This window comes from Narcine bancroftii, chromosome 8 (genome assembly GCF_036971445.1).
Source record: "Narcine bancroftii isolate sNarBan1 chromosome 8, sNarBan1.hap1, whole genome shotgun sequence".
Classification (NCBI taxonomy): Eukaryota; Metazoa; Chordata; class Chondrichthyes; order Torpediniformes; family Narcinidae; genus Narcine; species Narcine bancroftii.
In genome coordinates this window covers 21,434,999-21,448,848 of record NC_091476.1, presented here as the reverse complement: position 1 = coordinate 21,448,848, position 13,850 = coordinate 21,434,999, and the positions used below count along the sequence as shown (strand labels likewise).

General features: G+C 38.2%; 1 protein-coding gene across 1 annotated transcript in view; it reads left to right on the top strand.

Moving 5' to 3' along the window:
- frmpd3 (FERM and PDZ domain containing 3) overlaps window positions 1-13,850 on the top strand; it is a 127,196-nt gene that overhangs the window by 4,662 nt on the left and 108,684 nt on the right. Inside the window, exon 2 of the mRNA XM_069893104.1 lies at window positions 1,023-1,129. Coding sequence (XP_069749205.1) covers window positions 1,092-1,129 — 38 coding nt within the window. The 5' untranslated portion in view covers window positions 1,023-1,091. The remainder of the gene's footprint in view (window positions 1-1,022; window positions 1,130-13,850) is intronic.

Sequence of the window (13,850 nt, the reverse complement as noted above, 5' to 3'; positions counted from 1 at the left end):
CTCCGTTCTTTCTCTTGGGCTGACACTATTCATAAGCAATCTTGTGGAAAAGATGTGAAGAAAGGATGTCAGCGCCTTTACTTCCTCGGGGGTTTGTGGAGGTTTTGTATGACATCAGAAACCCTGGCAAATATCTTAAGATGTGTGCTGGGAAGTGTGCTGACCGGTTGCATCACTGTCTGGTATGGGGACACCAATGCCCCTGAAGATAAAGCCCTCCAGAATGTAGTGTATGGAGCCCAGGACATCACTGGTAAACCCTCCCAACCATCGAGAATACCTACAGAGAACACTGCTGTCAGAGAGCAGCAGCGATTATCAAGGATCCACACCTCCCAGCACACACTGGGTGCTCACTGCTACCATCAGGAAGGAGGTATAGCTGCCATAAGACTTGCACCACAAGGCTCAGGAACAGCTGCTCCCCCCATGTCCATCAGACTCCAACAGCACCTCATTTAAGGACTCTTACTTTTGTTCCTCTTTTTCTCTCTGTATTGCAGTCAGCTTATTGACAGTTTTTATCTATTTATTTAGTTATTTATTTACAGGTGTACATTTTGTACAATTTATTTGCATTGCCAATAAATGGTAATTCTGCCACGCCGGCAGGAAAAAGAATCTCATGGTTGTATGTGATATCATGTATGTACTCTGACAATAAATCTGAATCGGAAAATGCATCCTGCAATGTGACTGATGGAGAGAAGTTATATGGATAGAGAGCAATATAAGAGATAAATAGCATTTATTGTATATCCTGGAGATATTAAACAATTGGGCAGTTACATTTTAATATAGATAACTATAAAGTAAGGTACTGGAACAGCAAATTATGAAGGATTCCTGTCTTGAGATAGGCCTCTGTTCACAGGCCATACAAACATGAATATTAACCACAAATGTCTTATCTGTTTAGAGCATGTTTCTTACAAGAATATTTTACATCAGCAATGACAAGGTCTTCTCAGAATTTTATTACAGTTTACAATTCATTAACACTTTTTCTTATTTAATCTCAGGTCCAAGACTGTTGACTGTGTAATTCTATCCAGAGCTCCAGACAACCTTCAGAACATTCCATTCTGGTGATGGCACAAGACCAAGGTGGATGCCAATCACAATACAGGTAGAGGGAATGAGTATTAATGCTTCAAGAATTGGCAATGGGTATATAAATAACAACTGGCCAATTACAGTTTTTAAAGTACAACAGGCTAAGAAATATACACAAAAGAACAGGAATTTGTAAAGATTTTTTGGCATAACAAAATGTACCATGTGGCAAACTAATTCTAGCAATAAAATCCTGTAAGTTTCTCTTCAAAGCCCACCCTGGCATGATCACCATCCATTGATTGGAACTAATTCAGGAGACCATTTTATAGCAGATAATTCCTTGCAACACCAAACATTAATAAGTTATCTCCAACCGAACCAAGTTCTTGCTTGAAAGATTTCTGAAAATTACTTGCCATTGCCTTAGTAGTTCACATCAAAGATTCACTACTTTCTGGGAACAGAATAGTCTTCTAATATCTAACTTGCTCTGGACTTGTACAATTATCATTCAGAGCATTACACAGAATATACTGTATAGCAGAGAAACAGATCATTCAGCCTCATCACTGAATATCAATGTTTGTACTTGATTTAAGCCAACTCCTGGAAATATCTTGCACTTCATTTGTCATTCTACATCAACAGTATTTTTAGCTGACAAATCAGTATCTATTCGAAACCCCTTCAACCAACAACAGATGACAAACGAACAAACTTAACCATTTAGTCTCTCCTCTATGATATTGCTTGTTCAGCCTTTCCTTCCATGGTGGTGAGAGAAATGGTGTGGGTGCAAGTACAGTGTTTTTTTTTGCAGTCAGAGCGGTAGGCAGTGAAGGGGTGATTAGCAGGAAGGAATGAGTGAATGAGAGAATCCCTGAGGGAGCAGTCCCAGAGAAAAGTGATTATCAACATGTCTCTCAAGGCCTCATCAAAAAATTTCCAAAACTACATGTCTCCAACAACTTAAGCAATTTGGCCATATATTGGGCTTACTGTTTCACCAGCCTTTTGTTCTCTTGTATAGAATTCGTATCTTTCTGTGACCACTTGGTTTTTGAGACAGATGGTCTCCAATAAGGTCAAATAACTCTTTATAAGGCTTGGTCTGTGGTTTTACAGTATGTTCTGCTCTCCACCTCACTCAAAAATAATGCCTTTTTTTAAATTCCAAGCTTCAGTGCCTCTCAAATCACGGTCAATGCAGTATATATTAAGCCTATCTACATAATCATACCAGTCTTCAGTCTCTATGTTCCCAAAATATCCTCCTGCCATTTTCAATAATATTCAGTACCAAAGTAAATCTGCCATCCAAGTACTGTTTATTCTCACTCTTTCGTTTTCTTCATTGCAAATTTTTCCACTGCTGATTAACACATGCTTTAATTCCATTACTGGTCACTGTCATCCCGGTCACCATTTTTGTTGTCCTTTTTACGCCAAATCCCATAGATTCTGTCATCTGGAATGCAGAATTTTTTGTTTTGATCCTTGTCACCAATTCTATCTTGCATTTACCTTTTAGAATAGTCTCACATAATAGGAACTGTGATCACTCTTTATTCTGTTTGTGTTGAATGTAACTTATTACATGATGTCACGTGGATGATGCACATTCCCAAAATAAGCAGTCTTTAAACTTCCTCCACATTAGTTCGATGCTTTCACCGAGCTGCTGAGTTTACCCAGCACTTTTGTGTATTACCCTATAATCACAGCATCTATGGATGTTAATGTTTCTCTCAGTGAGAGACAAGAATGGTTGACATTTTGAGCTTGAACTGCTGAGTTTCTCCAGCAAATTGAGGTGGTATCTGATGATTCTAATCTTTCATAACAAATATACTTCCATGTACTTGGTGGAAACTACACCTCAGAATGGTAATGAAATATTGTTACTGGGTTCAGAAGACAAGAGCTTTTACCGTCTCTATGTAGAAAAGTTAAAATGCCCAATGAACTGTTCACATTGTCCATAGTTGGGCATATATCAGTGGGGTACCCACGTTTCCCCCCTTGTGTGGACTAGACATTCCTAGTTTACATTGCATGAGGCATGACCAATGAATATTTTTGCTACTTCTAGTTTCCCTCTGTGCTACGTCCCTGAATAGAGATGCTTCTCTTTGACTAGATGATTGGAGTTTCTCCAATCCCTCTTGTGATTAGTCAGCTGCACTGACTACTTTTGTATATTGTGAACTCCTGGAAATAACTTGCACTTCATTTGTCATTCTACATCAACAGTATTTTTAGCTGACAAATCAGTATCTATTCAAAACCAGCTTAGCTCTGAGTTTGTTCATGAGTGGGGACATGCGGATTTAGCATTGCCAGTGAGTAAATGCGAACAGAAGTAAAACCCGGAAATCTGCAGACACCATGGTTGAAGTAAAAACACCATGCTGGAGAAACTAGTTCAGCCACACTTACTTTTTCACACTTTGTAGTCCAAGACAAATGCCACCCCATAAGTTTAGCTATTATTTGGCCCTTGTATGTGGAACTTCCCTTTTTATCTCTTTATCCTCTTTCTAATGCTGCCCATCAATGTTCCCTCAATGACTTCCAGGACTACTTAGGAACTCTATCCTTGGTATTGCCTCCTTACCTTTAACTGATATTTCTCCACTTCAAAACAGTCATTCTTCAGCTACTGTCTTTGAAAACTACAGCAAAGTGCTTATATCTGCTCAAAATGCAGATGACTCCTGGCATCATCTCTCCATAACCTATTTTCTCCCTCTATCTTACATTGCTTTAAATCGTCTGTATTTATTCTACTTAAATAAATAAGACAAATACTTTCATCTTCTGCCAATATGCTTTGTCAGTAACTCCACTGCATCCCAGGCTATTTTGCTACTTCAATGTGTATTTTTTTTTACTTACAGTGGAACTTCCAACCCATATATCATGAGGACGATCTGAAATTTCTTTTTTATTGCACCCCGACCAACAGGTTCAAAATGATGTTAAGATTATTCATTAATTGCACTGAACAACAAAGATTTTGCCTCCATATCACTTTTGAGTGTATTTTATGCATTTTGGGCTGCTGATCACATAAATCACCTTAAAAATTTCCTAACATGCACCATTTTTTAGATATAACATATTTTGTGATTTCCTGTCATACTTTAATTCTACTTGTATATTGCCCACAAAACAAGCTGTTTTATTTAGTCAGTCCAAACACATCTGGCATGTCTTTGGCCTAGGCAGCCTTAGTCAGGATAGATGCAGACAGGCTATAAAAGCAGCTCACATATACAGATGCTGTGGATTATATTAATATAGATTGAACATGTGTTGATGCACATGTTCTTCAGCAATAGTGTAATGAATGTACTTAACAATAGCATTTATTGTCTTTGTTTCAATACAACAGAAATGTCTCATCAATGCCGCAACATCTGCGATACATTGTTACATTTGGGGCGAGTATATGATTAAGGCTCATGACTACACTTATTAAGAAAACCTACTTAGGATGTAAAATTGGTAACCAAGACAAATCCTGGGCTCCTCACATTTGTTTGCAACATGCAGTCAACCTGAGAGCTTGGCTCAGCATTGTTATGTGATTAAACATGTTAAATTCAATAAAAGTTAATTTTATGCTCTCCACATTCCTACCTGATATAGAAAATAGAAAATTATCTTTTGTGTTCAGCATGAAGTTGTCTATTATAATCTACAATTTCTTTCAGGAAGCAAACCTTTTGGTGGGGGAAAAATTGTTCTCCTGTGTTATGAATGATTGTAACTAAAGAATCCTGAAGGAAATCTATACTAATCCTTGCTCTCTTTCATAACTAATCAGTCAATTTGACTCATTACTGGAATCTAGACAGGTAAAAAGGATTATTTTACTCTGCTGTCACTTATAAGATCATGGATAAAGTGATGGGTAATGAATGATGCATTTCCAGAACTTTGATTCTAGTGAGATATATATGATCATATACACTTTTATCCATTCTCTTCCTAAACACACCAGATATTTTGAGTTGAGTATCAGGCCTAATGATCTTCCAGTATGTTAGAAATGTAAATCAAAAATATTCTTCCACAAATTTTGGTATTAATAATAATCATATTTATTGTCCTATACATTATACAACGTTCATATACACTGAAATTCTTACTGCAGTCACATTTATATAAAAAACAAGTTTAATGGTATACTTTAATTTAAAATGATAATAAACAAAAGATAGATAATAAATAATAACAGTGCAAGGAAAAAAAGTATTACATTAGCACAGATAGTCCTTTTGGCAGAGTGGGAGCAGTCCATGACTCGCGTAACAGGAGGAAGAGGTTCAAGAGCCTGATAAGCATTGGAAAGAAACAGTTCTTGAGATGCTGGTCTTTTAGCTCCTCTACCTTGGATAACTGAGAAGAGGTTGTGACTGGAATGGATGGGGGTTCTCTGTAATGTCAGCTACTTTCTTGAGGCAGCACCTGATGTTGATATTTCCAATGGATGGGATCAGAGTCTGTGATGGACGGCCATGTTGGCAGCCTTCTGTGTTGCTAGGCACTTGAATTATCAAACCAAGCTGTGATGCTTTCCACGATCCACCTGCAGAAGTTTGGCACAATATTCAATGGCAGGCCAAATCCCCTCAGACTTCTTGGAAAGCGTAGGTACTGCTTCGCCTTATTCATGGTTGTCTCGATGTGCTGGCTCCAAAAGAAGTATTCTGAAATATGGACTCCCAGGAGCTTGAAGGTACTAACCCTCTCCACCTCCTTCCCATGAATATGGGCATTTGGCCTTCTCTTAAAATCAACAATAGGCTCTTTGGTCTTGGTGACATTGAGAGCAACTTTCTAGAATGAGTTATTTTGGAAATTAATTTGCAAATGAGTCATTAATGAAAGTTGTGCTCATGCTTTCATTGAGCAGAATGGGCCAATGACCTAACAATTAGCTGTTCCTGATCACTCTGTGAAGAGATTGTTGGGGGGTGGGGGGGGAAGAGTGTGGGTGGTTTGCTTAAAGAAACAAATTACATTAACATTGTGTTCTGGCACCAACACAACAGGTACTTGATCATTCTGAATACCAACTCATCATTTTCAGATATTCAGCCAACAACGGGGGTGATGTCAGTAAGTTAGTAGATTGAGTCGAAACTGAACTTGGCTGCGCAGTCATGGATGTACAGGGAATAGAGAATTGCATTAAGGATGCAGGCTTGGGGTGCCCAAGTCTTGACGTGTTTCAAAGCTACAATATCTCTAATATTGAAATACAACGACACAATGTACAATTATAGAAACACATGTGCCATGATGGTTACGGTGGGTACACCATACTCATCCCAATTCTTAGCTGCCCAATAACATTTTTTAATGGATGATTACCTGATTAAAAACAACTAAAAGCATTTAGAATCCAATGTTCCATTCACTAAAACTCAACATATATCAGGCAAACCTGTACCTTATTCTTTCCTTAAAATTATATGCACAGATGCTCTGAATACTATGTTGGTGGAACATAAAACTGATGTGTGTTAGATTGCTGACCTTGGACTGCATTAAGTTAATGCACAAAGTTTTATAGGCATTTTGACCTCCTCATCTATTCACATCATTAATTTTCCAATTCAAATGTACTGCAACTACCAATGACATATTTTCCGTCTTATTCCTTTAATCATAGCAAAAATGATACATTGGTTTTTGAAAGTCTGAATCTGAAAAGTCTAGAATGTTTTGGAGCCTGCATTCAAAGAGCATGGGAAGCAATGCCCGAGTCAAAAAACACTGAAGTCATAACTGTTGTTAATCAAACTGCATTGAAAGTATTAAATTAACAAATTAAAGGTAGTAATATATTTGGCTTTTAATCAATCAGATTCTGCCAAAAAATGCATTATGGTGGTGCAATATTTCACTAGGTGAAATTCCCAGCAGAATTTGTTGTGTCAATTTCTGCTGATTAAGTTATTTCAATCCTGAGAGCAATTTAACTTTAAAAATATTATTCATGGATCCTTGGAAAAATAGATTAGGTCTTTTTCAACTCAGTGTGGTAATACAGAAAAAACTTCTTTGTCATATTGTCCTCATATTATCCACTTCCTTGTTCTTAATATGCAAGTGATCAAGGGAAAATCAATGTAATTTGTTTCTTTAAGCAAACCACCCACACTCTTCCCCCCCACCCCCAACCCCCAACAATCTCTTCACAGAGTGATCCGGAACAGCTCATTGTTAGGTCATTGGCCCATTCTGCTCAATGAAAGCATGAGCACAACTTTCACTTCTGACTGATTTGCAAATTAATTTCCAAAATAACTCATTCTAGAAAGTTGGAGCTGCTACTAGATGGGTAGTAAAAACACAGAAATGCTGGAGGAACTCGGCAAGTCTCACAATGTCCATAGGAGGTAAAGATGCATTCAAGATTCAATTTATTGTCATAGCAATATAATTGTCATATTACATGAAATTTTATTTTGCCTGCTGCAAGGCAGACAGATTCGCCACTGGCAGGAATTGCCAAAGTGCCTCTTACAATCTGATTTACAGTCTTTTGGGCCCTTGATGAAGGGCTCAGGCCCAAAACGTTGATAATATCTTTATCTCCTATGGCCGCTTCAAGAAATGGTTGAAGTTACAATCAGTTTAGTAATAATCTAATTAAATAGCAGAGTATTTTCAAACATAATATATAAACATAATTCATTATGGTGTTTTCTCTTACATGCTACACAACCTACTTAGCAGCATTAAACTGTTAGGTACCTAAAACAGTTGCCTGACATAATTGTGTTCAGAGTGAAACATGAAAGTCTGTAGATGCTGTGATCGTGTTCTCATAACAGATAGCTAGATTTTTGAGGGTGACTTTCTTCAAGGGCAATGGAAAGAGAAGTACCTTATAGATTGTAAATTCTTGACCAATAAAATTTATGCTCTTACAATGCAAATCAATTCATGTCTATGAATGGAGATTGAGTTGTTTGGGACTGTACTAGCTGGAATTTAGAAGAATGAGAGGGTGTCTTATAGAAACATAAGATTATGGAAGGCATAGATAAGCTAGAGGTAGGTAAATGTTTCTATTGGTGGGGAAGACCAAAACAAGATTCTGGGTAGTAGATTTAGGTCAGAGATGAGGAGGGATTTCTTTTCCTAGAGGGTGGTGAATTGATTAAATTCACTGCCCATTGAAGAAGTGAAGGTGATGTCAATAAATATATCTAAATAAACTGCAGAGGGTGGTTAACTCAGCCTGTGACATCACAAGCACCAGACTTCACTCCATCGAGGAGATCTACATGAGGTGGTGCCTTATAAAGCAGCCTCTATCCTCAAAGACCCCCACCACCAGGCCATGCCCTCTTCACTATCAAGGTTGGATAGATTTTTACATAGTAGGGCACTTAAGGGATATGGGAAAAAGGCAGGTAGGTGGAGATGAGCCTATTATCAGATCAGCCACTATCAGATTCATGTCCAAGTCTCCAACAATTCTCCAACAGCTCCCTTTATAAATATGTTGAATTTGCCAGTAACATCGAGAGTCTTAGTCAAAGTCACAAGTGGCATCCTGAATAATTTGGCTCCTTAATCCCATTGCAGGAGGGGCTTGGTCATCTTCTTTCACTCTTCGGTTAACATCCTGCTTCATAACATTCTACTTGCTTCCTTGTACCCCTGTCTCACATCAATTTATTTATTTATTTTCCGACCCTTACACTATCATAATCAGAATTTGTCATGAAATTTGGTGTTTTGTGGCAGCATCATCCTGCAAAGATACATATTACAACCATCTTATAACATTACTATAAAAAAATAAAATACTCTAATAATAGCAGTGCACAAAAAATAAGACAGTGTCTTTGGTTCATTGATTGCTCAGGAATCTGATGGTAACAGGTAAGAGTTGTCCTTGTGTTGTTGAGTGCTTGTCTTTGGGCTCCTGTACATTTTCCCTGATGATAGCAAAATGAAGAGGGCATGGCCTGGGTGGTGGGGGTGCTTTTTAAGGCACCACCTCATGTCGATGTCCTCGATGGAGTGAAGTCTGGTGCTTGTGATGTCGCAGGCTGAGTTAACCACCCTCTGCAGTTTATTCTTGTCCTAAGAGTTGGCACCTCCATGCAAGGCAGCATGCAACCAGCCAGAATGCTCTCCATGGTACCATGCAATGGTAGAAGTTTGAGAGTCTTCAGTGATATACCAAACTGTCTCAGACACCTCACAAAGTAAAGCTGTTGGTGAGCCTTCTTTGTGATTGCATCAATGTGGAGGCTCCAGGGCAGATCCTTGGAAATGTTGACATCCAGAAATTTAAGTTCTTGACTCTCTTCACTACTGAGCCCTCAATGAGGACTGGGTCATGTTCCCCTGACTTCCCTCTGAAGTCCACAATCATCTCTTTGCCTTTGCTGACGTTGAGCGCAAGGTTGTTGTCATTACACCATTCAAAGAGCTGATCTATCTCCCTCCTGGACGCTTCCTCATTGCTGTTTGTGATTCTGCCGACAACCCTGGTGTCATCATCAAACTTGTAGATGGCATTGGAATTGTGCCTGTCCACACAGTCATGGGTGTATAACGAGTAGAGCAGTGGGCTAAGCACGCATCCTTGGGGTGCACATGAGTTGATGATCAGTGAGGAGTAGACATAGTTTCCAATTCATACTGACTGTGGTCTTCCAATGAAAAAGTCAAGGATCCAGTTGTAGAGTGGGGTACAAAGACCTAGTTTTTGATCAGCACTGAGGGAATAATGGTATTGAAGACTGAGTGTAATCTATGAAGAGCAGCTGTATGCTGTTTTTGAGCTGATCCAGAGCTGAGTGGAGAGACAGTGATATTGCATCTACTGTGGAGCAATTGTGATGAGAGGCAAATTGCAGTGGGTCCAGATGTTAGGTACGTGTTAATTCTGGTCATGGCCAGTCCTTCAAAGCATTTCATCACAGTAGAAGTTAGTGCTACTAGGTGGTAGTTGTTGTCAGCTGTAGAATCTATCCTTTCCCAACCCTGTATTTAAATATGTATTCCCCCCTTAGATCAAATTCCATTTGTATTGTACCTTTTCACCATAATTTTTGTTCCCTGACACAAATTTAGCTTGTTTACCTCAATTAAAATGGGTCATAAATCAATCAAAATCTAATTTAATAATGGAACAACTGAATGGCTTCACAACCTGGCCACTGCTTTGAGTTGATCTTGTTTGTACATAATTTTACTTTTCAGCTCAATCTGGAACTTATTTTGGACCTCATACCTTGTCCCAAACCAAGATTGCTTATTTCTACTTCCCAAAATCTCTCGAGCAACCCCAAATACTGAAATTCTCAAGACTTGATTATTCTAAAGACATTCTTTTTTGTCTCTCTCTTTGCTTTTCTTGATTTTTTTTTCCCCCAAACTTTATTTATTCATAGAAAGTAGGTTTTAAAAAATTCACAGGAGAGAATCAATGGGCATTTGAGAGAGAATAGAATACAGGGAAATAAATGATGGGGTTGATGGGCCTTCTTTGTTTCGAGGAAATAAAATATGAAGATTCCTCATGAATTTTCCATTATCAATGGGTGGCACGATTGGCATTGTGGCTAGCCTTTACAGTGCCAGCAATCGTGACTGGAGTTTGAATCCCATGCTGTCTGTAAAGAGTTTTTACATTCTCCCCATGTCTAGGTGAGTTTTCCCTGGGAGCTTTGGTTTGCTCCAACCATTCAAAACATACCAGGGGTGTAAGTTAATTGGGTGTAAATTGGGCAGCATGGACACATGGGTTGAAATGGTCTGTTAGCATGCTGTATGTCTAAAAAAAAATTTTAAATCAATATATGTGGCCATTTTAATGTTAACACTCATTCAAATTGTGATTCAAAGTCATGGCCAGAAATTAAGCTTTATCTTCAGGAAATGTGTGTCACTTATAAGATGTTTAATGTTAAACAAGCTGACCTCAAATATTATTGCACACATAAAGTAAAGGCCAACAAATTTCTTGGAGGGCAGGTGATTATTGGTCCAAGGCATGTCAAATCAGTTCCCATTTCAAAATCATATATTCTAGCCTTATTTTAAGTTGCATTTTACTTCCACGTTATAATCTAAGGTTCAATATTTTTCATCATGAGTGTGGATAAGTTGGGAGGCAGAATAATTTCAATTATTTCAATAATTTCATATAGCCTGACGTACTTAGAGATGCAAACCTGGTATAGAGTAATGGGAAAGTGCAATTACTATGTGGCACAAATTTATACCGTTTTCATTATAAATGTGACTATACACAACAATAATGTGGAAATCTGACAAAAAGTAAAAAGGTATTGTAGATAAGGTGTGTACACAGATCAGATTTTTTTTAACTATTGTAGAAAAGGATGGATTTCTGTCTCTTGAAGGGTCATTTGTGTACTAAAAATCTCCATCAAAATGAAATGATATTGGATTTTGAAGGGAAGTGTTGGCAATATTGTACAGATTCCTTATGCAAGTGACAACAAGTTCCAGACTTCAGCACATGCATACACAAACGTAGAAGTCCCCAACATATTGACATTTGCTCTCAGAAGTTCCAACAATTGCACTATTATGGGCCTCCTCATGGAGCCCATTGGTGGAGCCTGAAATTGTGCCATTGCTCGGCTAGATATTGGCTCAAAAAACTTGCATCCTATTAGGTGAACAGGGATTCTCTTCCTTCCACTTCAATGGAGAAAATTGGTATGGTTATATAACAAGCCCTGAGGTTTTGATCCACTTCCATCTAATCATTGCCAACTGGGTTAAGCCTTTATCACCAGCAAACCTGATCCACATGATATTGCATCATTGCTTCCTTTTTTTCATTTGTGAAAAAGTAATTCCCATTCAGAAATCTGCTTATGGTATCCTGTAGGTGAGAGGAAATAAAATAAATCCGAATTGACAAGAAGATGTTGCTATACATACTTAAAATTGTAACAGCTCTGGACCTTCCCAATTGACTATTAACAAAGGTACACCTCAACAAGGTGTGCTGAGCAGATTCAGATTTCTTCTCAGAGTACATGTATGACATCACATACAACCCTGAGATTTTTTTTCTGCAAGTGAGGTGGAATTACCATTGTTGGTAGTGCAAAAAAAAACTGTACACAGCGTATATGGGTAAAGAAATAAAGCACTCTACTTACACTGCATCCATGAGTGTGTGGTAAGGCACAATTCAATTGCCATTTACAAATTTGCTGATGAGCTTACAGTTGTTAGCAGAATCACAGACAGTGATGAAGAAGTGTACAGGAGGGACAGCTCAATAGCAACCTTGCACTCAACATTGCAAAACCAAAGAGCTGATTGTGGACTGCAGGAGAACATGAACCAGTCCTTATTGATGAGTTGGCAATGGAAAGGGTCAAGAAATTCATATTACTGGGAGTCAACATCTCTTGAGGATCTGTCCTGGAGCCTCCATGCCAATGCAATCACAAAGAAGGCTTGCCAGCAGCTATACTTTGTGAAGAGATTAGGTATGTCGTTGAAGACTCTCAAAAATTTAACAGATGTACTGTGGAGAGCATTCTGTCTAGTAGCATCACTGTCTGGTATGGAGGTGCCAATGTACAGGACAGGGAAAAAACTTGAGAATTGTTAACTCAGCCAGCAACATCACTGGCACCAGTTTTCACACCATTGAGGCCATGAACAAGAGATGGTGTCTTAGAAAAGCAACTTCTACCCTCAAGGGCCCCACCACCCAGGCCATACCCTCTTCACACTGATACCATCAGGAAGGAGGTACAGGTGCCTGAAGAACCCAGCACACAAGGACAGCTTCTTCCCCTCTGCCATCAATGAACCAAAGACATTACCTCACTTTTTGCACTATTTATTTATTTTGAAATGTAATTTATAGCAATATTAGCACTGCAATGCTACCACAAAACAACAAATTTCATAACACATTCATGACAAATTCTGATTCTGAACTGAATGACGTGAAGTTTGGAAAATTCTATGAAAATCTATGAATTGGCACCACTTAACACAACATTAACTGAAAATTAGAGGTATTTTAAAAAAAATCTCCATTACAGCCCCAAAATAAATTCAGAATTGCACCAATTCACCACTGATTTTTCGAGATGGACATATCATTGATATAACCATTTTTAAAAAAAAAGTAAATCCAGATTGGAAAAACGTAGAAAATAAGGGGAAGAAGTTCAAAATTTTGAGATCAGCATATCAGCTACATCTAACCCTGAATGTAATTATTTCACACTACCTCATGATACTTTTCAAGCTCTATTCCAGTGTTTGAAATTTTGTGGAATATTTCAGAATTAGAATCCGTATCAGGTTTATTGTTATGAATATTTGTCATAAAATTTGTTGTTTTGCAGTATTTTGCATAAAATTGCTATAAATTAAAATTCCTGAAATACAAGATTTAAAAAATAAATGAGTTGTGCAAAAAAAGAGGTGAGGTAGTATCCATAGGTTCATTGTCCTTTCAGAAATCTGATGGGAGAAGGGAAGAATCTGTTTTTGTAATGTTGAGTGTGTTTCTTCAAGCTCCTGTACCTTCTTCCTGATGGTAACAATGAGAAAAGGGTGGTGAGGGTCCTTGATGATAGAAGCTACTTTTTTGGGACACTGCTTCTTGTAAATGTCCTTAATGGAGTGAAAACTAATGTGCATGATGGCACTAGCTGAGTTTATAACCCTCTGTAGCCTTTTTCGGTCCTGTGCATGGACATATTTGGACATGCCCCTCCCCAACCCCAAGAAAAGCA